The 25,986-nt window shown below is 36.2% G+C and overlaps 1 protein-coding gene across 1 annotated transcript in view; it reads left to right on the forward strand.

The window, feature by feature from the left end:
- USH2A (usherin) overlaps nucleotides 1-25,986 on the forward strand; it is a 733,563-nt gene that overhangs the window by 193,267 nt on the left and 514,310 nt on the right. The window contains exons 15-17 of the mRNA XM_046679838.1: nucleotides 16,247-16,405; nucleotides 23,475-23,969; nucleotides 25,248-25,517. Of these exons, the coding sequence (XP_046535794.1) occupies nucleotides 16,247-16,405; nucleotides 23,475-23,969; nucleotides 25,248-25,517 (924 nt within the window). The remainder of the gene's footprint in view (nucleotides 1-16,246; nucleotides 16,406-23,474; nucleotides 23,970-25,247; nucleotides 25,518-25,986) is intronic.

Genomic DNA, 25,986 nt, shown 5'->3' on the forward strand with positions numbered 1-25,986 from the left:
AAGTGTGGGTTGTCTCTTTTATTCCATTGATCTTTAGGTTTATTCTTATGCCAATACAGCACTGTCTTGATTATTGTAGCTTTACATTTTTGAAATCCAGTATTGTAGATCGTCCAAACTTCCTCTTTTTTTCCCTCAAAATTACTTTCACCATTCTAGATCTTCTGAATTTCCATATAAATCTTAGTATCAGCTTGTCCATTTCTACAAACAAGCCTGCTAGGATTTGGATAGAGGTTGTGTTGAATCTAAAGATTAATTTAGGTAAAATTAACATCTTAATGGTAGTGAATCTTCTAACCCATGAAAATTGTATATCTCTCCATTTATTTAGATATTCTTTAATTTCTCTTGGCAATGCTGTGCACTTTGCAATGTATGTACTGGACTTTCATTTCTTTTATTAAATACATTCCTAAGTCCTTTATTCCTTTCGATGCTGTTGTGAGTAAAACTGTTTTCTTAACTTTATTTTCAAATTGATTGCTAGTACATTGAAGTACAACTCATATGTTTAAAAGATTTTTTTTTTAGACCAGCTATAGGTTCACAGCAAAACTGAGAAAAGGTATAGAGATAGCCCATATACTCTCTTCCGCCACACACATAACCTCCTCCATCATCAACCAGAGTCGTACATTAGTTACAATTGAGGAACCTATGTTGACACATCATTATCATCCAAAGCCCATAGTTCACAAGGTACAAAGATTACAAAGTACATAGTTCATTCTTGGTATTGTACGTTCTATGGGTTTTGACAAATATATAATGACATGTATCCACTATTTTAGTATCATGTGTATACGCCATTTTAGTATCGTACAGAATAGTTTCACTGTCCTAAAAATCCTCTGTGCTCTACCTATCCATCCCTCCTTCCCCCTAACCCCTGGCAACCAATGACCTTTTTACTCTCTCTCTATGGTTTTGCCTTTTCCAGAATGTCATATAGTGGGAATCATGCAGTATCTAGCCCTCTCAGTTTGACTTCTTTCACTTAGTAATAATGCATTTAAGTTTCTTCCATGTCTTTTCATGGCTTGATAGCCCATTTCTTTTTAGTGCTGAATTATATTCCATTGTATAGATATGCCACAGTTTCTTTGTACTTCACCTACTGAAGAACATCTCAATTGTTTAAACATCTGTATGCAGGTTTTTGTGTAGATGTAAGTTGTCAGCTCCTTTGGGCAAATACCAAGGAGCACCATTGGTATGGTCATATGATCATATGGTAGGAGTATGGTTAGTTTTGTAAGAAACTGCCTGTTTTCCAAAGTAGCTGTATCATTTTGTATTCCCACCAGCAATGGATGAGAGTTCCTGTTGCTCTACGTTCTTGTCGGCATTTGGTGTTGTCAGTGTTCTGGATTTTGGCCATTCTAATGGTGGGTAGTGGTATCTCATTATTTTAGTTTTCATTTCTCTAATGACATATAATATGGTGATGCTTTTCATACACTTATTTGCCATCTGTATATTGTCGTTGGTGAAGTGCCTGTTAAAGTCTTTGGTCCATTTTTTAATCAGGCTGTCTGTTTTCTTATTGATGAGTTTTAGCAGTTCTTTTTATATTTAGAATAATAGTTCTATATCAGATAGGTCTTTTGCAAATATTTTCTCCTAATCTCTGGTTTATCTTTTCATTCTCTTAATAGTGTCTCACAGAGCAGAAATTTTTGATCTTAATGAAGTCAAGCTTATCACTAATTTTTTTCATGGATCATGCCTTTGGTGTCATATCTAAAAAGTCATCACCAAACCCAAAGTCATCTACATTTCTCTTATGTTATTTTCCAGGAGTTTTATAGTTTTGCATTTTGCATTTAGGTCTGTGATCATTTTGAGTTAATTTTTCTAAAGGGTGTATGGTCTATGTCTTGATTCTTTTTTTTTCTTTTTTTTTTTTTTGCATGCGGATGCCTATTTGTTCCAGCACCATTTGTTAAAAATACAATTGATTTTTGAATATTGATGTTGTGTCATGTGACCCTGCTAAATTAACATTATTTCTAGTAGGGTTTTTTTTTTTGTAAATTACTCAGTAATTTGTATACACATGATCATGTAGTCCATCAACATAAAGAATTTTACTTCTCGTTTCCATTTATATGCTTCTAATTTTTTTTTCTTGCTTTGAGGACTTGTTAGAACCTCCAGTCCTCCAGTTAAATGTGGAATAGAAATACTGAAAACAGACATCCTTGCCTCATTCCTGATCATATGAGGAAACATTCAGTATTTTCTCATTAAGTATAACGTGAGCTGCAGGTTTTGTATAGATCCCCTTTATCAAGTTAAGAAAATTCCCCTCTATTTCTACTCAGTTTAGAGTTTTTTAAAATCCTGAGTGTGTATTGTTTTTGGTCAAATGCTTTTTATGCTTCCATTGGGATGATCATATAATTTTTGTCTTTCATTTTGTTGATGCACTGTATTAAATTAATTGATTTTCAGAGACTAAATTTTTCATTTCTGAGATAAATGCCAATTAGCCATGGTAAATAATTCTTTTTATATCTTTAGATATGGTTTTAGTTTGCTAATATTTTGTTAAGACTTTTTGTATGTATATTCATGAGAGATGCTGGTCTATAGTTTTATGTTCTCTAATTATCTTTGTGCAGATTTGGTGTCAGGATGATACTGGCCTGATAAATAAAATGAGTTGGGATATATTCATTTCTTCTCTGTTTTTTGAAAGAATTCTGTTGGATTTGTATCATTTCTTCATGTTAGATAGAATTCACCAGTGAAATATCTGGACTTGGGTTTTTTTGTGTGATTTTAAATTACTGGTTGAATTTCTTACTTCATATAGATCTGTTTAGATTTTCTATTTTTTAGCCAGTTTTGATAACTTGTGTCTTTCTAAGAATTTTTAGTTTTCCGAGGAATGAAGCTTGTGTAGTTGGTTTTAGATCTTCTTTCCCATATGTGCATTTCTCTTAACAGAGGCGCTTAATACTACCCATTTCCCTCTAAACACTGCTTTTGCAGCAGAATACAAATTTTGGTAAGTTTCTTTTTCATTTTGTTCAAAATATTTAAATATTTCTCTTGAAACTTCTATGGTCCGTGTGTTGTTTAATCTCGAAATATTTATGGATTTTCTACTTTTTTTTCTGTTATTCCTTTCCAGTTTAGTTCTACTATAGACTGAGAATATACTTTCAATGATTTGTATACTTTTAAATTTGTTGAGAAGCGTTTCATGGCCCAGAAGGTGGTCCATCTGGGTGAATATTTCATGTGAGCTTGAGAAGAATGTGTATTAGATGGAATATTCTATCAACTAGATCAAGTCAGTTCACAGTGCTCCTCAGGTCAACTGTATCCTTACTGATTTTCCAGCTGCTGACTCTATGAGTTACTGAAAGGTGGTATAGAATTCTCCAATTTCAGTAGGAGTTATCTATTTCTCATTGCAGTTCTATCCATTTTTGCCTCAAATATGTTGATCCTTTGTTTTTAGATGCATTATATTCTTGAGAATTGACCCTTTTTTCATTATATAATGCTCCTCTTTCTTTCCCTGTTCTGAAGTCTGTTTTGTCTGAAATGGACACATAAGTGAGATCAGGCAGTATTTCTCTTTTCCTATCTGGCTTATTTTGCTTAACATCATACCCTCAAGGTCAATCCACTTTGTTGCAAGTGGGATGATTTTGTCTTTTTTGTGGCTGAGTAGTATTCCACTGTGTGTATATACCACATCTTCTTTATCCATTCATCTGTGTCAGGGTACTTGGCTTGTTACCATGTGTTGGCCATTGTGAATAATGCTGCAGTGAACATAGGGGTGCATAAATCTCTTTGTATTGTTGATTTCAAGTTCTTTGAATAAATACCCAGTTGTGGGATAGCTGGATCATATGGTATTTCTATTTTTAATTTTTTGAGGAATCTCAGTACTGTTTTCCACAGTGGCTGCACCAACTTGCATTCTCATCAGCAGTGTATGAGCATTCTCTTTTTCTCCACATCCTCTCCGACATTTGTTACATTTTGTCTGGGTAATTATAGCCCTTCTGACAGATGTAAGATGACATCTCATTGTATTTTGATTTGCATTTTCCTAATAATTAGTGAAGTTGCACATCTTTTCATGTGCCTATTGGCCATCTGTATATCTTCTTTGGAAAAAATATCTGTCCATATCCTCTGCCCGTTTTTTTGGTCAGGTTGTTTGTTTTTTTGTTGTTGAGTTGTATGAACTCTTTATATACTTTGGAAATTAACTCCTTGTCAGATATATGATTTGCAAATATTTTCTCCAAGTTGGTTGGGTTGTCTTTTTGTTTTGTCCATGGTTTCCTTTGCCTTGTAGAAACTTTTAGTTTGATGTAGTCCCGTTTGTTTACTTTTTCTTTTGTTTCTCTTGCCTGAGTAGACATAGCATTTGAAAAGATGCTACTCAGACCGATGTCGAAGAATGTACTGCCTATATTTTCTTCTAGGAGTTTTATGGTTTCAGCTGTTAAATGCAAGTCCTTAATCCATTTTGAGGTAATTTTTGTGCACGGTGTAAGATAATGGTCTACTTTCTTTCTTTTGGATGTGGCTGTCCAGTTTTCCCAACACCATTTATTGGAGAGACATTCCTTTCTCCATTGTATGTTCTTGGCTCCTTTGTCAAAGATTAGCTGTCCATAGAAGTGTGTTTTTATTTCTGGGGTTTCAATTCTGTTCCATTGATCTGTGTGTCTGTTTTTATGCCAGTACCAGGCTGTTTTGATTCCTGGAGCTTTGTAGTATATTTTGAAGTTAGAGATTGTGATGCCTTCAGCTTTGTTCTTTTTTCTTAGGATTGCTTTGGCTATTTGAGGTCTTTTGTTATTCCAAATAAATTTTAGGATTCTTTGTTCTATTTCCATGAAGAATGTCACTGGGATTCTGATTGGGATTGCATTGAATCTGTACATTGCTTTAGGCAATATGGACATTTTAACTAAGTTTATCCTCCCAATCCATGAGCATAGAATGTCTTTCCATTTCTTTATATCCTCTTCAATTTCTTTCAACTATGTCTTGTTGTTTTCAATGTATAGGTCTTTACCAAATTGGTTAAATTTATTTCTAGATATTTTATTCTTTTTGTTGCAATTATAAATGGGATTGTATTCTTATTTTTTCTTTTTTTTCTTGGTGAGGAAGATTGTTCCTGAATTAACATCTGTGCCAATCTGCCTCATTTTTGTATGTGGAATGCCACTACTGCCAATGAGCAGTGTAGGTCTGCACCCAGGAACTGAACCTGGGCTGCAGAAGTGGAGCATGCTGAACTTAACCACTAGGGCGTGGGACTGGCCCCAGGATTGTATTCTTGACTTTTCTTTCTCCTAATTCATCATTAGTGTATAGAAATGCAACTGATTTTTGTAAGTTGATTTTGTACCCTGCACCTTTGCTGTAGTTGTTGATTATTTTGAATAGTTTTCTGGTAGATTCTTTATGCTCCAGCTTTCTTTTGATTTGTTAGCATAATATATTTTTCTCATCCCTTTTTTCTTACCATATCTGTTTCTTTACATTTGAAGTGTGTTTCTCATAGATCACATATAGGTGGGTCTTGTTATTTTCATGCATTCTGTCAGTCTTTGTCTCTTAATTGTTGAATTTTCACCATTCACATTTAAAGTAATGATTGCTATACCTAGGAATGGAAATGCTGGGTCATGTGAACTCTGTGTTCAACCTTTTGAGAAACAGCCTTTTTTCCAAAGTAGGTGTGTCATTTTACATTCTGACCAATCATGTATGAAGGTTCTAGTTTCTCCACATCCTTACCAACACTTATTATGTCTTTTTAGTCATACCTATCATAGTGGATGTGAAGTGTTATTGTGATTTTGATTTTCATTTTAGATGGCTCTTATAATTTTCTAGATATTGTTTTATTTTTTAATCTCATCTGTGGAAGACTTTTAAGTTGTTCTCAGTAGTCATCATCCACTTGTTTCACGTTAATAGAATTTAGAGCTGAGTTCATGGCCACATCTTCTCTTGTATTACGTTGTCACTAAACTTCTGACTGAAATGATGTGGGCAAAAGTGATGTATGAGAGTCCAGAGTTGTGCCCTCGCGGGCACAGGGCATGTCTTACATCTCTCCTTTTACCTTTCTGCTGAATTGCATGTGGACCTGGTGGTGATCTACTTGGGACCATGTACACAAGGATCATCTTCTAAGGATGGCAAAGCAAAAAGATAGAGGAAGTCTAGCCACTGATCTTCATAGGCACAGCACTCCCAGCCTTTCCTAAAAGCGAGTGCGAGCAAGACACACACAAACACACACACCCACACAGAATGTTTTACCTAATCTTCCAGTTCTTCCCTGTTCCAACCAATCACCTGATGAGTGCAATCAGATCCAGATCAGTAGTTCTCATCACTGTTTTCTCTTGGTTGTAATTATTAAGAATACAGTTCACAAATTCACAGCACCTTTCTTTTAGCAGAATGAGACTCTCACAAAGAATTCAGATGTTTGGAGTGCCCTCCAGCCATCATTGCTATATGTTATCTCATCATCTGGTTTTAGTTTTGAAAAAGGAAAGCATCATCCATTTTCCCCATGTACTCAGACAATCTGTAGTATAAATCCAAGATGTTATTTCTGTTCCTTGTTCCTTTCACGTTAAAATATGTGTTCTCCAATGTCTTTCTGGCATTTGACTTATGAATTCCCTGCAAGATGTGTATGTGATCAGTTTCTGATTAGGATATTAAGATAGAGTATAATTTTCCCATTAGAAGGTAATATTTGTGTGTACCTATTGCCAAAGAAGCCCTTTACAATTCTTGGATGTAAGAATCAAGGAGGTCTTGCTACATATTTTGAAAGTAGAGAGAAAGAAGTTTATATTAACTGAATAATTACCTAGGAAAAATACACACACGCACACACACACATACACTCATTTTATCCTCAGAATAACCCTGAGGGGTAGACATTATCAACCTCTTACTAAAAATGAGGAAAGACTCAGAGAGTCCAGTCGAAATTTGACCACAATCATACAATTACCAAAGTTTCTAAGTCGAGCTTAAAGCTCAGTGCTCCCAAACCAATGTGCAGTCACAATATTATAATTTCTTTCCTTAAAACAGAGTCTGTCATAGACAAGGACCATTCTTGGCCATTTTGATGAATGAATATGTGACCACTTTCGCAGAATTCTACTTTCAGCACATAAAGTGGTTTCGAGTTATCTCATGCCCAGAATTTCATAATATTTATTCTTAGAGTGATATTGAACCATCTAAACCTTCAAGTCTATGAAAATTCTCATTTAGATGTCAAACAGGCACTAGTCATTTATGCTGTGAAGTTGAATGAGATTGTGGTTAGAGACGGTCAAGACGAGTAAACTTTAAACACTTGAAAGAACCTATGTGTGTATGTGTGTGTGTGAGTGTATTTGTTGCTGAGGAAATTTTCATGTAATGCAAATCATTTTCTGCACCCTTTGACATGGGACTGAAACATCTCTCTCTCTTCACTCATCCGTAAAGTATTTTGCTGTCTTAGGAAATAGTCTGAAGGTCAATTTTGATTGCTCTAACTCTGAAATCTGTTGTGCTCCTGATAGCATGCAGAGTTTTAATGTAACCACTAATATTCACTAAAAATATTAAATTGCCATGGATTACAAGGCTCTTTGGGAGTGCTATAAATAAGACGGTTTGTGAATCTTTGTGGTTATAATGATAGACATACAGAACAACAGGATTTAAAGCCCTAAATTAAAATTCACTGAAAGATCAAATGTATCATCAGTGTTCTACCAATCAAAGTGGCCATTTCAAATATGGAAAATCCTTGCATTCAAAAAACTAAGGTGCTGTTTGGAAATAATTCTCTTTTCATGTGTCATTTTGAGATTGTTACTACTCTTTTTTTTTTATTGAGTTATTGATAGGTTACAATCTTGTGAAATTTCAGTTGTACATTAATGTTTGTCAGTCATGTTGTAGGTGCACCACTTCACCCTTTGTGCCCACCCCCCCACCCCACCTTTCCCCTGGTATCCACTAAACTGTTCTTAGTCCATAATTTTAAATTCCTCATATGAGTGGAGTCATACACAGATTATCCTTCTCTCGCTGGCTTATTTCACTTAACATAATTCTCTCAAGGTCCATCCATGTTATTGCAAATGGAATGATTTTGTTCTGTTTTGCAGCTGAGTAGTATTCCATTGTATATATGTACCACATCTTCTTTATCCATTCGTCTGTTGATGGGCACTTAGGTTGCTTCCACGTCTTGGCTATTGTAAACAGTGCTGCAATAAACATTGGGGTGCACAGGACTTTTGGGATTGCTGACTTCAGGCTCTTTGGATAAATACCCAGTAGTGGGATGGCTGGATCGTACGGTAGTTCTATTTTTAGTTTTTTGAAGAATCTCCATACTGTTTTCCATAGTGGCTGCACCAGTTTGCATTCCCACCAGCAGTGTATGAGGGTTACTTTCTCTCCGCAACCTCTCCAACATTTGTTGCTATTAGTTTTAGATATTTTTGTCATTCTAACGGGTGTAAGGTGATATCTTAGTGTAGTTTTGATTTGCATTTCCCTGATGATCAGTGATGATGAGCATCTTTTCATGTGCCTATTGGCCATCAGTATATCTTCTTTGGAGAAATGTCTGTTCATGTCTCCAGCCCATTTTTTGATTGGGTTGTTTGATGTTTTGTGGTTGAGTTGTGAGAGTTCTTTATATATTAAGGATATTAAGCCTTTGTCAGATATATGATTTGCAAACATTTTTTCCCAGTTAGTAGGTTGTTTTTTGTTTCAATCCTGTTTTCATGTGCCTTGAAGAAGCTCTTTAATCTGATGAAGTCCCATTTGTTTATTCTTTCTATTGTTTCCCTTCTCTGAGAAGGCATGGTGTCCGAAAAGATCCTTTTAATACTGATGTCAAAGAGTGTACTGCCTACTTTTTCTTCCAGAAGCCTTATGGTTTCAGGTGTCACCTTTAGGTCTTTAATCCATTTTGAGTTTATTTTGGTGAATGGTGAAAAAGAATGGTCAATTTTCATTCTTTTACATGTGGCTTTCCAGTTTTCCCAGCACCATTTGTTGAAAAGACTTTCTTTTCTCCATTGTATGCCCTCAGCTCCTTTGTCAAAGATAAGCTGTCCATAGATGTGTGGTTTTATTTCTGAGCTTTCAATTCTGTTCCATTGATCTGTGCACCTGTTTTTGTACCAGTACCATGCTGTTTTGATTACTGTAGCTTTGTAGTATGTTTTGAAGTCAGGGATTGTGATGCCTCCCGTTTTGTTCTTTTTTCTCAGGATTGCTTTAGAAATTCGGGGTCTTTTGTTGCCCAATATGAATTTTAGGATTCTTTGTTCTAATTCTGTAAAGAATGTCACTGGGATTCTGATTGGGATGGCGTTGAATCTGTAGATTGCTTTAGGTAGAACGGACATTTTAACTATGTTTATTCTTCCAATCCATGTACATGGAATGTCTTTCCATCTCCTTATGTCGTCATCCAATTCTCTCAGAAAGGCCTTGTAATTTTCATTATATAGGTCCTTCACTTCCTTAGTTAAATTTACCCCAAGGTATTTTATTCTTTTTGTTGCGACTGTGAATGGTATTGTATTCTTGAGTTCTTTTTCTGTTGGTTCATTACTGGAGTATAGAAATGCTACTGATTTATGCAAATTGATTTTATACCCTGCAACTTTGCTGTAGTTGTTGGTTACTTCTAACAGTTTTCCAATGGATTCTTTGGGGTTTTCTATATATAAGATCATGTCGTCTGCAAACAGCGAGAGTTTCACTTCTTCCCTCCCTATTTGGATTCCTTTTATTCCTTTTTCTTGCCTGATTGCTCTGGCCAGGACCTCCAGTACTGTGTTAAATAAGAGTGGTGATAGAGGGCATCCCTGTCTCGTTCCTGTTTTCAGGGGGATGGCGTTCAGTTTTTGCCCATTGAGTATGATGTTGGCTATGGGTTTGTCGTATATGGCCTTTATTATGTTGAGGTAGTTTCCTTCTATGCCCATTTTCTTCAGAGTTTTTATCATAAATGGCTGTTGGATCTTGTCAAATGCCTTCTCTGCATCTATTGAGATGATCATGTGGCTTTTATTCCTCAGTTTGTTGATGTGGTGTATCACGTTGATTGATTTGCGGATGTTGAACCATCCCTGTGTCCCTGGTATGAATCCCACCTGATCATGATGTATGATTCTTTTGATGAATTGCTGAATTCTGGTTACCAAAATTTTGTTTAGAATTTTTGCGTCTATGTTCATCAGTGATATTGGCCTGTAGTTCTCTTTTTTTGTGGTGTCCTTGTCAGGTTTTGGTATCAGTGTGATGTTGGCCTCATAGAATGTATTAGGAAGTGTTCCATATTCCCTAATTTTTTGAAATAGCTTGAAAAGGATAGGTATTAAATCCTCTCTGAAAGTTTGATAGAATTCCCCAGGAAAGTCATCTGGTCCTGGGGTTTTATTCTTTGGCATGTTTTTGATTGCTGTTTCAATTTCTTTCCTTGTGATTGGTCTGTTCAAATTGTCTGCCTCTTCTTGAGTGAGCTTTGGGAGATTGTAGGAGTCCAAGAATTTATCCATTTCCTCTAGGTTATCCATTCTGTTGGCATATAGTTTTTTGTAGTATTCTCTTATAATCTGTTGTATTTCTGCAGAGTCTGTTGTTATTTCTCCTCGCTCATTTCTGATTTTGTTTATTTGAGCTTTCTCTCTTTTTTTCTTTGTAAGTCTGGCTAGTGGTTTGTCATTTTTATTTATCTTCTCAAAAAACCAGCTCTTTGTCTCATTGATCCTTTCTACTGCCTTTTTCATTTCAATAGTATTTATTTCTGCTCTGATTTTTATCATTTCTCTCCTTCTGCTGACTTTGGGCTTCATTTGTTCTTTTTTCTCTAGTTCAGTTAGGTGTGCTTTAAGGTTGCTTATTTGGGATTTTTCTTGTTTGTTAAGATGTGCCTGTATTGCGATGAATTTTCCTCTTAATACAGCTTTTGCTGTATCCCATATGAGTTGGTATGGCATGCTATCATTTTCATTTGTTTCCAGGTATTTTTTTATTTCTTCTTTAATTTCTTCAATGATCCATTGCTTGTTCAGTAGTGTGTTGTTTAGTCTCCACATCTTTGTGCCTTTCTCAGCTTTTTTCTTGTAATTAATTTCTAGCCTTATAGCACTATGATCTGAGAAGATGCTTGTTATTATTTCAATTTTTTTAAATTTGTAGAGGCTTGCCTTGTTTCGCAACATATGGTCTATCCTAGAGAATGTTCCATGTGCACTTGAGAAGAATGTGTATTCAGCTCTTTCAGGGTGAAGTGATCTATATATGTCTATTAAGTCCAATTGTTTTCGTTTTTCATTTAGCTCCACTATTTCCTTGTTGATTTTCTGTCTGGATGATCTGTCCATTGATGTGAGTGGGGTGTTGAGGTCCCCTACTATTATTGTGTTGTTTTTAACATCTTCCTTTAGGTCTGTTAATAGTTGCTTTATGAATCTTGGTACTCCTGTGTTGGGTGCATAGATATTTATAAGCGTTATTTCTTCTTGATGAAGTGTCCCTTTGATCATTATATATTGCCCTCTGTGTCTCTCTTTACCTGTCTTATTTTGAAATCCACTTGGTCTGATATGAGAATTGCAACACCTGCCTTTTTTTCCTTGCTATTTGCTTGAAGTATTGTCCTCCACCCCTTCACACTGAGTCTGTGTTTGTCCTTGGGGCTGAGGTGTGTTTCCTGGAGGCAACAAATTGTTGGATCGTGTTCTTTAATCCATTTTACCACTCTGTGTCTTTTTATTGGAGAGTTCAATCCGTTCACATTGAGAGTGATTATTGATGCATGTGGACTTAGTGCTGTTAATCTGTCGCTCATTATCTTGTTTTCCTGCATTTCTTTTCCTGTTTGCTTTAGACTACCCATTTAATACTGCAATTTCTTATGCTGGGTTTCTTAGATTTTTCCTTATTTATGATTTGTGACTCTGTTCTGTACTTTATTTTAGTGTCTACCTTGAAATTTGTATTTAGAATCTTGTGTATAATATAGTCTATTCTCTGGTGGTCTCTTACTTACTTGACCAATAATGATTTAGACCCTTTGCTCTTCCCCTCCTAAATAATTATTTTCATTTTTTATTCCAACTCGTCTTATTAATTGGTAGTTAGAGTGCTAAGATCATCCTTGTTTTGGTAGTTTCCTTACCTTTACCCTAATGCTATAATTGAATATTTGCTATCCTGTTCTGGTTCTATCCATTGGTCTCCCTAGTCTGTGGATTGTGTCCCCTTTCTCCCTTTTTTCTTTTTTCAGGTATGAGGGCCTTCTTGAGGATTTCTTGTAATGGAGGGCTTTTGGTTACAAATTCCCTTAACTTTTGTTTGTCTGGAAAAGATTTAATTTCTCCCTCATATCTGAAGGAAATTCTTGCTGGATAGAGTATTCTTGGCTGAAGATTTTTATCCTTTAAAGCTTTGAATATGTCACTCCATTCTCTCCTAGCTTGTAGGGTTTCTGTAGAGAAATCCGCTGACAGTCTGATAGGGGCTCCTTTATAGGTTATTCTCTTTTTTTTCTTACTTCCCTGAGTATTCTTTCCTTATCTTTCCTTTTTGCCAACTTTACTACTATGTGCCTTGCAGTAGGTCTTTTTACATCGACAAATCTAGGAGATCTAAAACCCTCCTCTGCACACATTTTCCGTCGATCCCTAGATTTGGGAAGTTCTCTTCAATAATTTCGTTAAGCACACTTTCTGCTCCATTTTCCTTTTCCATATTCTCTGGAATTCCTATGATCCTTGTGTTCTTACTCCTCATTGAATCCATTATCTCTCGGAGATTTTCCTCATTTTTTTAAATTCTTAGTTCTCTTTCTTCCTCTGTCTGGCGCCATTCAGCCTGTCTATCTTCGATTATGCTAATTTTCTCCTCTATGTTGTCTACACGGGCATTCAGGGAATCTGTATTCTGTTTTATATGGTCCATTGTGTTTTTCATCTCAAGTAATTCTGTTTGATTCTTCTTTATGATTTCAATCTCTTTTGTGAAGTAACTCCAGAACTCGGCTTGTTTCTCTATCTTTCTCTCTACCTCATTGAGTTTTTTGATTATAGCTACTCTGAACTCATTATCACTTAGTTTACCCACTTCGAAGTCCTCAGGACTTAATTCTATGTTTTTATTGTTTTCCTTCTGGTCTGGGGCTTTTATAAATTGCTGGATGGTAGAGGAGTGGTTTTTTCGCATGGTGGTAGAATTCAGTAGCAGTTATAGCCTGTCGCCACTAGATGGGGGGTCAAGAGCCGCATGTTATGAGCACTCCGCCTTGGGGCAAGATGGCTGCACCCACTGGCTTTGCCGGGGGGGAGGGGCTGTTACTCACACGTGCCGGTCTGGGTTCAGATCAGTTCTGTTCTCTGGTCTCCCAAGGCCCTTGATTTATAGGGTCCCTGCAGACGGAAGCTTTCCCCCCGTCAGCGGGTCTCCACTGAATCAGCGGCAGGAGTCCTGGATGATCCCCGGTCGCGCGGCCCCTCCCCCGCTCCTTCCCGACCCGCGCCGCAGTGATCGCAGACTCTAGGGGAGGCAGCTATGTCCTCTCCTACGGTTCCAGCGCCTCCGAAGGTGTAAAGCTAGGTTTATGATCTCCACCTTCTTGGTATTGTAGGTCTCTAATGAGCTGGCATTATGTTTATTCTCTGAAATTCAGTTCTTCCAATCTTTTGTTGTATTTTGGAGGGGAGAGAATCCCGGGTCAGCTCACTCCGCCATTTTGCCTATCTGGAATCTCAGATTGTTACTACTCTTGTTTTTGTATCTAAATAAGCATATGGACAATTAGACTTTTAATATGACAATGCAAATTCCAAAGGAGAAAAAAGAGAAATAAAAGGGGAAGAGTGAGAGTCCATCAAGTTTGAATATTTTTCTTTAAGAATATGACATCAATATTATCTTCCATGGGATTAGAGACCTTGTCTTTAAGAACTTATGCATAATATATGGAATTTTATGTATTTCCAATTCAGTGCTCCTGAAATACTTACTTTCTTAAGATGTTATTAATGGATAATATCGGGTCTTTAAAATGGAGTGTATCACTCATGAGTACTGATGAATTAGTAATAGCTCTTGGTTGGAAATCTTTGCCTGGGGTGCAGGATAACTTCATTTTCTGCTCCATGCTTGCCCACCCTGCTTTATCCCCCAAGACTCTATATGGTCTGCATCAGCATGCTCCCTTGCCTTCTGACTTTCAGTTCAGCTATGAGCAGGAGGCCACCAGTCATCTGGAGGGAGACGGAAAGGGAAGTTGGAATATTTAATCCCCAGGTCCCTGTCTTGGTGTAGGAGTGGGCTTGAGTTGGCTGGATCCTTGTATGAGTGGCCACACCTCCTGTTAAGGGATGCTCCCCATAGGGCCCTTTCAATCCTTGAGTGCTGTGCCCCTACCAGCTGAGGATAGTGTGTAGAAGATGTTAACAGAGCAGGCCTGACTGCTTATCTTTAGAAAGACCAGCCTGCAAAGTTGGCCTTTGCCTGGCCTCTGGGAACCTGGATTTTGTGAGCGTTCCCACCATCCTCAGCACTCATGTGAGTGACTCACTGTCCCTTAAATTTTGCACAGACTATGTGGTTTATGCTTAACACCTGCTTTCCTTCTGGGAATCTGGAATTTGAATATGTGCCAGACAGAGGCTGGCACACGAACATCCCCCAATTCAAGCCCTGGGCACTGAGTTTCTAATAAGCTTGCCTGGGTGGCAACATTCCACACGCTTTCACAGCACATTGCTGGGGATTAAGCACATCCTGTGTGCCTGGAAGCGTGTGCCTGGTTTCCTCTGGGCTTCACTTTTCTCTTTGTTGATTCTACTCTGTATCCTTCTGCTGTAATCAATCTTAGCCATGAGTAGGACTATATGATAAGCCCTGTGAGTCTTCCTTGTGAGTCGTTGAAACTGGGGGTGGTCTTGAGGATCCCTCACACAAATAGTAACAGAGCTCTGCCTTTACCATATTCCAGAGTATCACTCCATTTTTTTCTTACACTTTGCCCGTCCTTTTGCAAATAGTTTCTTTATTAAGCTCTTTATTAAATGATTTAATTTGAGTGTGCTCTCTCTTTTCTCCTGAAACCTTGTCTGTCACCTGGTGACTTCATATATTTCATATAAAAATATTGATAATTATTTGATTGATTCGTGATTCAAAAAAAATTAATCAAAAGATTAATGGTTTAAAAAATAAGTTAACACAGCAATCTGTACCTTTGATATCTTATTTAGTAAGAAAGTCTGATTAGAATATACTTCTCTAAATGGATGCAGAATTATACATCTTGTTAAACCAGAAGAGGGTAAATAAACTGGTGGTTGATTGTCCTTAAAAAATAGTTAGACTTTATTTTTCTCCTTTACCTTTATGTACTCTGGGGAGAAAAAGAAAGGGTTATTCTCAAAGACAGGGAGACTAAGGTAACTATACTGTGATAAGAGACAATGTTTTCATGGCATATATTTAAATTATACAAAATATCACTAAAATGGTGAAATGAATGCTCTTATGTGCCTGATGGAAGCAATCATATTACTTCTAACAATAATAGAACTTTTAACAGATGTTGTGAGCAATTATAGCACCTGTAACAGGTGTGAGTGTATTCACATCATACATTCAAACTCTTTCTTGCTAATATTTAGACTATTTAACATCCATAACTGTTTGTATCACCAATTATTATTTTTCTTTTACACTGGGCTCTGTGAAACAAGATGAGACATTGTGCTCAGTGGAATGGAAAACTTCCTTTTAAAAATCCAAAAATTGAGCTACTTAAATTTCAGGTTTCAACAGAACTTGTGTATATCGACTTTTAATTAGGTAGAAAATAAATGTTATGCATCCTGGGGTAGTTTCTCAAAAAAAGACAAAGAAATACTTAATGTAAACTTTTGTGGGTTCTTCCTCCAACCATATTTATGTCAGCTGTGTTGACCTACAAATTTGTTTTATGCTTATAGATAAAAAGCTTTGTTTTAGAGAACTCATGATGTCTACCCTTTGTTTATTAATGTCTTGGTAAACCACATGTCTTCTTGATTAAGTAATCCTGAATCAGAAAGACCTCTTTGCTGGATATCTTACTTCAGTTTACTCGTGTGCTTATTGATTGCCTTTGCTAATAAATGCTCTCTCCGTTGTACTTTAGCTCCATCACAGCAACCTCCACCCAGAGGACAAGTGCAAAGTTCTTCTGCTATCAGTCTTTCGTGGAGTCCACCTGATTCTCCAAATGCCCACCGGCTTACTTATGGTTTATTCAGGGATGGTTTTGAAATCTACACAACTGAAGATCAATACCCATACAGTGAGTTTCAAGGTTTGGTGATGGAAAGATATAATATTCTGAGAACTGATACATTAGTTAATTTCTTTGACACTGAAGATAGATGTTGTGGTTTCCTCTGTCTCGGCAGAGTGTTTCAAGCAGAGAGAAAATTCCAAATCTCACTAGTAATCAAAGAAATGCAATAAAAATCAGGTGCTTATTATTTGATAAGCCTTTAATGCTTATCAAAAAACAATGATCCTATTCAGCACTGATGAGGCTATGGAAGAGCTGGAACTTAACATAAACTGCTGGACTATCTATTTGGGTTCATTGGTACAACTTTTCATGCAGAATAAATTAAAATTTTTGAAAAACCTTAGCCTTTTGCATACCATTTGACTCAGCAAACCTACCTTAGAAAGTTTTTCTCAAAAGGTACTCATAAATGGACACAAAATCACAAAAGATGTCCATACCTACACTATTTGTATTAGCAAAATATTGGAAAGATTTAGACATTCAAAAAACTTTCAATAAGTCCATGGCATGATAGAATCCTGTACGTTGTTAAGTAAATTGTGGGGCGTAATATCTTATAAAATGATAACTCAGTTTATGTTTCAATGGATGGAAAATGTTTCTGATGTATTGTTTCAGGTAATTAAAATAATCTGTGAGTTATATTTTAATTTAAATGTATATAAAAATACTGAAGACTTACAATAAACTGGTAGATAGTCTTCCCTAGGTAAAAGGATTATAGAAAATTTATCAAATATTTCCATTACGATGGGTTCAACTTTTAAAATTCTCAAGTTAAAAATGGACTTTTAAAAAAGCAGAACCAGAATACTAATATTTAAGCAAATAATGTAATTTTATGCAATATTGCTATTTTCACAGAGACAGAGCATAACATGAACTTAAACTGGAAGAGGAAGGATGTGAGCAAACCACCAAGACTCTCTCGGCATTTATAAATTTTATGAAGATTTTTAAAAGAGCTTGTAGAGAGCAAACTATCGAGACCCACTGTCTTTGGAAACATTTACTCAGATCTTTTAGATACAGTTTCCCTAAAGACAGAATGAATAGAAATTTTGACATTTTTCCAGCTCTGTCGTCTCTGATTTTTGCTTCTAGTCATGTTTAGCTGCAAACTGCTTTAAGAACCTGGTTTAAGAAACATTGGAACAGTGATTCCAATTCAAATTTCCGTTTCCTTCTCTGTGTTTAATACCCAAGTTTCCAAATTCTGTTTCACATGCTTAATTAGTGAGAAAAGTATATAAAGCTATGTCGAAACACTGAAGTTCCATAATCTTCCTTAAAATGGTTAGAAGGATGCCTTGTTTTAACACACTGATTTGTTTCAAACTTCGGCATCGCATACAGGTTTGTTTTGTCTATGTTTTAGTAGGTTACATTTTGCACCTAATTCTGTATGACGTGCACCTGCATTATTATGTCCAGCACTTTCTGTCAACTCTAAGTCTCTCTTCAGGACTCTAAGTCTTCTCTGAAGTTAATGGAGACTCTGAACTTTATTATGCAGATTGCGAAGGGAAATGAACATCTGTCTACATCTGCCATGTTGGCAAAGCCTCCTAAAAACCTGCTACTAGAATGTTTATTTTCTTCCAAATATCAGCATGACCCAGTTGTCCTGAAACTTAAAGTTTTGTGATAGGGAAGAGGAAGAAAATATTTATAAAAATATGGAAAGTGATTTTTGAAGATGACGGTGCCAGTGGCTGAATGCTTTCTGAAGTTGTCCATTAGCATCACCCTATTTTCCCAACAGCTTAATTCAATAATAAAATTAAACTTCAATTATATCCTTCAATCCAGAGGATGTTTTCCATAGTAACATATTATGATCTATTTTATAGATAATTACATGTGAATAAAACACTCCGGCTCTTTTTCATGATTGCACTTATATAGAATCCAAATAACAGTTTCTTACATAATAAATGTGTACTCGTTCACTAATCAGACATTTATATAATCCTATTAAAGAAGGTATCATTTCCTAAAACCTTATTTTTCATTAAAAAAATGCCACTTCTGGCATTTCTTGACAATCACTGTAATTAATGATGTGAAAATTATCTGCATGATGGCATTTGAACAGCAAGAACAATTGGTTAATGCTGTCAGAACTTCGTATCATTCTAATAATACCCTCATGTTTATTACTCTATTTTCAGTGTGTGGAGAGCATGTGTAATATGAAGAGGAAACACTACTTATATTCAGTCGGATGAACACAAATCTTTGGGTTAAATAAAGGCAATTGGAATTATAGGTGGAGAATCATTGAACTTTTCAAAGAAAATTAATAGTGTTGTCTTCCAAACAAGTTTAATCTTTTGCTTGAGACCATTATAGATTCCTTGTTAGAATAAAAACTTCTCCTAGCTTGCCTGATGCACTATGGGAGTATCTAGGACAGTAATTTCAAACCTAAGATCATGACACTCTTGTGTTTTCATCTTTAAAGATTACAATGTATTTGTTACCAGTAATAGAATGGTAATAGTGGTAGAATAATTTCAAAGTTTCTGAATAATAAACTTTTAAGAAATAAGCAAAATTTGCATGCTCACAACCCTTGTGCATAATCAACTTTCAAAAATAGAAGAGAAAGGTGTAGAGGTCAAGTGAGCACACTGGGAATTGTACGTAATCAGCACCTAATATCATCTCCCCTGGAGCCCCAATCTGGCTTGCCTGTAGGTGTTTTCTGTATCATAGGTATGAAGAGAACAGCTATTGTGGGCAATAGCACTCTTTTCACAGTAGGAGTTTTAAGGCATGGTCAAGAACCCATTATTTTTTCCTACTTGAGTTTAAAACTAAAGGAAAACTAGACATAGGTGCCATGAAGATGGAAATTAAAATTAAAAATCATTTTAATCACTGATAAAAGCCAGATTGCACAGTGTACCCTCTCCCCTGCAGGAAGACAGATTAGAAGAGAGAAAAGTTAGTGGGCTGATCTGAGCAAGCTCTGTCCCCCCTTCCCCACCCCCCAATTCACAATCAGTTCAATCATTTCTCATTTGGGATGCCACGAGTGGGGAGATAGTCTTAAATGTTACTCTAGGAAAATCCTTCCACAGGGAAACTAGAGGATAAATATTTCTACATGTGACCATTGCTAACATCACCTAGAGACATTAACATGGTTGAAGTTTAGAGTTTTACACAATGATGTGTGAACCCTGGGATTTCATTTCTACCATTTTTTTTTATTTTTTGAGGGAGATTAGCCCTGAGCTAACATCTGTGCCCATCTTCCTCTATTTATATGTGGGGCGCCTGTCACAGCATAGGTTGATGAGCAGTGTGTAGGTCCACACTTGGGATCCAAACTGGCGAACCCTGGGCCATGGAAGAGGAATGTAAACTTAGCTGCTATGCCACCAGGCCAGCCCCTTCATTTCTCCCTTTGATATCACTATCATTTATTATTCCATTCTGCATCAAAGGATCACTGTAGCAAGTGGTAAGATGGTCAGTTACCTCTGAGAGAAACAAACAAACAGAAAATCTAGGAGGGTGTTGAGAAAGAAAACAGAAGATGACAAGCAACTGTTTTTATAAGGCTCTAAATATTCTTTCCTAAAAAAATAGATTGGATTCATATGGAAAAGTCATTCATTCACTCATTCAATAAATCTTTATTTAGAGTTTACTTCAGACCAGGAACTGTATGAGCCACTAGAAATAGGGAGATGGAAGGAACAGTTCTCGTTATTGAGAGAAGAGAGAGAGAAGTAAACCAGAATTACAGTATAATGTATTCAGTGTTGAAGTAGAGTAGACTTCGAGTGTTTATGAAGTACTGGGAGGTGGGGAGGTAACCATGCCTGTGGCGACAGAAATGGTGATTGAGAACATTGAAAATTTCATAAGAAGGAGGTGACGTGAGCTGAATTAGCCAGATATCGTAGTATAGGAAGAATGATTCTCCGGGAAGAAATCGTATATGATAAAACATGCAAGTGTGTGAGAAAACAAGGCACATTCAGGAAATCTGAGTAGTTCCATGTAGCTTTGGTGGGTGGTACATTAGAGAGAATGCCACAAACCAGAGTGGGTATCCAAGACCGTGATGAATTAGTGCCAAGGCAAGGAGTATGAATGTTGCACTGAAAGTCTGAAGTTTGTGGTAGAGAACAATTTTCCAAACTCAGAGTGAAAGATAGAGCTAATTCTGATCCTAACTAAGGAAAGCGATCTGCTTGATATAAGTTCTCTTTTACCCTGAGTGTTATTTTTTTGTTATGACAACATTAAGGGAAATCCTATTTATACCCTTTCAAATTCTTTTATTTAGTTCATACTATGTGTGGTATATAGAATATTCCTACTCAAATATATATTGCCATCCTAATTCTACAATTATTCTAATTACTTATCAAGCAGACTGTTCTTATACATTTTGATCTATTGGGATTATATGCCATTTCTCAAATGCTACACACATACAGAAATTGCTGAACTTCTTTTAATCATCATCAGGTTATATGTCTTCCACCTTCCAGTTTAAGCTTATGCCAGTCTCTTGGAATATTTACCATTAATATTTAGTTTTATCTTTTAGATTTTGTCTTTTGAAATGTTAAATAGAGCATTTTCCATCATTTTTCTAGCTTCAATGATTGTTTTTCAAATTTTGTGATTTTTTTAGTCTCATGTGGAATCTAGATAAATTTAACTTAATAAATATTTATTGAAATGCCTATTATATGCCAGAAATATATGTGATAGTAACTCCTCACTGGCTGTTATAGACATAGAAATTTCCCTTATTTTCCCATTGTGACAACAATACTCTATTATTACCAACAGGTATGATGTTCAATTAATATATTTCAAACCAATGTAGTAGTCATTTGAATAATTGATAGAATTATTTACCAACTACTATCAATATATCTCAAGCAAATCCTTCTCATGGAGGATATCACTTTTTCTAAAGAGGCATAGTGAATTTCATTCATCGATTTCACTGATCGATTTAACAGACATTGATACTACGCACTACAAATACAATGGGGAGTAAGGAGGAGACAGTTCTGCTTCTTAGAACATCAAGTCTAGTGTCAAAGAAAGACGATTCATCAAGCTATTAAAATAAAATGTGAGACGAATTTGTCTTAAGGGATATAAATGTATTACATTTATGTTGTGATGGGAGCTCATAGTTAGCTTTCTTTCTTCTACATCCAATAAAATCTGAAATCTCATAATATTCTCCCACTGCTACCCCATTTAAGCATGCTCAGTGCACTTTTTAAAAAAATGAATATCAGCACCCCTCTGCCGTGCAACCCATTTCAATTTTGCAATGCAGGAGAGGTAAGGAATTAGGAGAACATGAATCTGGATTTTCCCAGTTCCCTTAGGTTCTAAGAAGGTAAGAGTTCCCAGGTTGATTTCATAATAGAAAAACTCACTAATATAAGAGATAAGAATTAGATATCAATGAGAAAACATTTTTTGATATTTGATATGAAACATACTTGGAAGGAAATTAATCAGCATATCTGGTTGTTATTATTAGTATCTCTAAAAGGGAATCTCATGCTGTTCTTATATAATCATTTGTCTAAACAGTGATTTTGGTTTTGGTATGTATATATTTTTATTATAAAAGAGTTATATCCAATCGAGAAAGCTTAAAATAAAAAATTTTCTTAAAGCATCACAATTCCAGTGCTATAGTAAAATGAATAATTTCACTTTAGAAAAGTTTTAGACTAGTGTGTACTCCAGTTTATCTTTCATGGTGATATTCAAGTAAATGCACTATTGCATTCTATATTTTTTCCTCATTTTGCTGTATGGTCTTCATCACTATTATTTTAAATAGCTACTTGATATTAGAATCCTATTAATGTAACAAATTAATATTAGAACAGTATAAGCCATTAAGAAATTCCACCTTGAGTTACTCAAACATTTCTTATCATAAATAACACATCAATACTTTTATATGCTTCTCTAGGAAATGTTTCCCAAGAATTTGCGTAAGAAGCATGGTCTCATAAAATATTTCTTAGTGTGTACTTGTTCCAGCTACCAATTTATTGCCTCTCAGTTTCAAACCTACTCTTCATTGCCTTCTTTTTGATAATTGAGCTGGAGCCTGTAAACGTTTCTCCTTTGCTTGCTGGCATTTGCATGTTTCAGAATCCTACAGTATGCTACTGTCCCCTTAGAGAAGGGGAAGTCCAGGCACATGCCTGGTCATGTCCCTTCCCTATCTTTTTTTTTTAACCTCTTTTTTCTACCTTCTCCTTCATGTCTAATGTCCTGCTTACCCAGGACTTCCCTTGTACAAATTGTCCATTGCTGATAACAAATGTCTCCGAAATTTAGTATCTTAAAGCAACAAGAAACATTAATAGTTTAACAGTTTCCCTGGGACAGAAATTCAGGAAAGTTTCCATCAAGATGTTGGCCAGTTGACAGATGTGGCCTATGGCAGTAGTTTGCCAACCCTTGGTCTACTGTTTTAGTGTTTTTTGTTTTTGTGTGTGCGTGAGGAAGATTGGCCCTGAGCTAACATCTGTGCTCGTCTTCCTCTTCTTTATGTGGGACACCACCACAGCATGTCTTGATGAGCAGTGCTAGGTCCACGCCCAGGATCCAAACCTGTGAGCCCCAGGCCACTGAAGCAGAGCGTGAGAACTTAACCACTACACTACTGGGCCAGCCCCTAGTGTTTTAGTGCTTAACAAGCAAACAGATTACATAGAGAAAACATAGTTATTCCTGTTTCGGACAACTGCAAGATCTTTCTCTTACATCTTCTGTAAAAAGAACACTGTATTAACATAAAGAACAAAACAAGAGCTTAAACTTCTAAATATTCTTCATTACAAAAGGCACCTTTCTTACATTTTACTGCACAATAAAAGTAACCAGTATTTGCTTTATCTCAGTTTTAAAATATGAAAATATTTATTCAAAAGAGTGGATTGTGTAGCTTATGTAGTCACGTTATATAGTAGGAAAACAATTAAAAATGACGTCTTACCACTTTTTTGGAATGTAACTATTTTCTTTCTTTTTCTTTCCATTTCAGATATTCAGTACTTTTTAGACACTGCCCTGTCACCATATACTTCATATTCCTATTACATCGAGGCCACCAATGTGCATGGTTCAACAAGGAGTGCAGCTGTCACTTACAGGACAAGACCAGGGGTCCCAGAAGGAAGCTTGAACTTGAGTTATATCACTCCTGTTAGCTCAGACTCTGTGACACTTATCTGGACTGCACCTTCCAATCGTTCTGGTCCTATCGAGAAATATATTCTGTCCTGTGCTCCTTTAGGTGGCATCCAGCCATGTGTTCCCTATGAAGGTCATGAAACTTCAACTACCATCTGGAATCTGGTTCCATTCACCAAGTACCATTTTTCTGTACAGGCATGTACAAGTGGGGGCTGTTTACATAGTTCGCCCCTTACAGTGACCACAGCCCAGGCACCTCCCCGAAGGCTGGGTCCACCAGAGGTACGGACGATCAGTGCCACAGAGCTTCATGTAGAGTGGTCTCCACCAATGGAACCCAACGGTAGGAATTCAAGCCCTCAGTTTCCCTTTCTTGGGCAAAACATGAATGAGATTACAGGCATTTGGAATTGTGCAATGAGTCTGACAATTGTGTTCATTTTTATAACTGCAGGATATAATAATTGAGAAACAATTTCTAAAGAGATAAGATACTATTTGTCCTGGTTAGTAAAACAAGTCTATTTCTTTAATCTAATAACAAATTCCATTCATTTAAATTGCCCCTTAAAAGGCTAATATTATCTTTGCTCTTAATGACATCTGCCACAACACAAATGATGTTTCTAATTTGAAACTCATTTATGAAATGCATTATATTTGACTGTGTCAGAAGTTAGGGCACCCATAAGCAATAAATTTTCTCTTTTAAGTGAGAAAATGATATAAAATAATACAAAAAATATGTATATAAGCTAGCTGACTCCATTAAGTTAATTTTTGTGTTCATATAATTGAACCCTTGGTTATATAGGCCAGAAGCACAGTCATAGATTTTTAGTAATTAATATCATGTACATATTATGGCAAAACCTTTTTCCTTAGACTTTTTAAGTTACTTGATAAAACTAGTTAGAAATTAACTTTATTTTTTTATTTTTTGCAGGGGAAGATTCGCCCTGTTGCCAATCTTCTGCCTTTTCTTTCTTTCCCCCCTCCAAAGCCCCAGTACATAGTTGTGTATAGTTGTAGTTTCTTCTAGTTCTCCTGTATGAGCCACTGCCACAGTATGGCTACTGACAGATGCGTGGTTGTGGTTCCACACCTGGGAACCAAACCTGGGTCACCAAAGCAGAGTGTGCCAAACTTAAACTGCTAGGCCTTCAGGGCAGGCTCAGAAATTAACTTTAATATTCTAATATTTGTGCAAACAGGGCTTATGTTAAACAGATAATCAAATGAAAATCACCAAATTTGAAAATATACAAATTAGAGGTACAAGGATCCAATTCCCAATCTTAGTCGAAATTATGACCATTCATCCTGAAAAAGATTGAATTTACCTATCATAAATTATTGTTATTTTGTGTTTGTACACTTTCCCTGTTGTTCTGTTTTTCCCATGAATAAGCTTTCTGGTAGTATTTCAGACATTCATCTATCCATCAGTTTGTTGTGTTTTATAAGTATCTACCATGTAGATTACTAAAGAAATGGACAAGTAATCTAGCAAGAAGAATAATGAAAAGTCAGCACTCTTTAACTGACCTAACCCCACCCCAGCCCCAAAATAGTCAATTTGTCTGATGAGTCATCTTGGTTTATTGTTTCATTTTTCTAGGAATAATTATAAGATATGAGCTATACATGAAAAGATTGAAATCTAATGGAGAAATGATGTCAGCAGAACGTCAAGTTTTTCAGAGCAGTGGCTGGCTCAGTCCTCACCCATTTGCAGAATCAGCCAATGAAAATGCATTAAAACCTCCTCAAACAACCACAACCGTCACTGGCTTGGAACCATATACCACATACGAGTTTAGAGTCTTAGCTGTGAATATGGCTGGCAGTGTGTCTTCAGCCTGGACTTCAGAAAGAACAGGAGAATCAGGTGAAGATCAATGCTTTGAACTCTACTGTTTTTTTTTGTTGTTGTTGAGGAAGATTCGCCCTGAGCTAACATCTGTTGCCAATTTTCCTCCACTTTGTATGTGAGTTGCTGCCATAGCATGGCTGCCTCCAAGTAGTGTAGATCCGCACTAAGGAACCAAACCCAGACCGCCAAAGTGGAATGCATCAAACTTAACCACTAGGCCCTGGGGCCAGCTCCTGAACTCTACTTTTAAAGCTCCTAAATGAAAATATTGCCTCAAAAGAAAGTCAACAACACTAAAGTACATTTGGAAAAGCAAGAATTATAAATTTATATAGGCCAAGGGAAAATTTTAATATATCTGTTGGTTACATAAATAACTTAAGGTCGTAAAGTACTTGCAGTAAGTTTTAGGGGAAAAAAATAAACGTTTTAGCCATTACTTCAAGGGGGAAAATGGCTTAACTATAGTAATAGTCTTTTGGGA

The sequence above is a fragment of the Equus quagga genome, chromosome 12, assembly GCF_021613505.1.
Source record: "Equus quagga isolate Etosha38 chromosome 12, UCLA_HA_Equagga_1.0, whole genome shotgun sequence".
In the NCBI taxonomy this organism is placed as follows: Eukaryota; Metazoa; Chordata; class Mammalia; order Perissodactyla; family Equidae; genus Equus; species Equus quagga.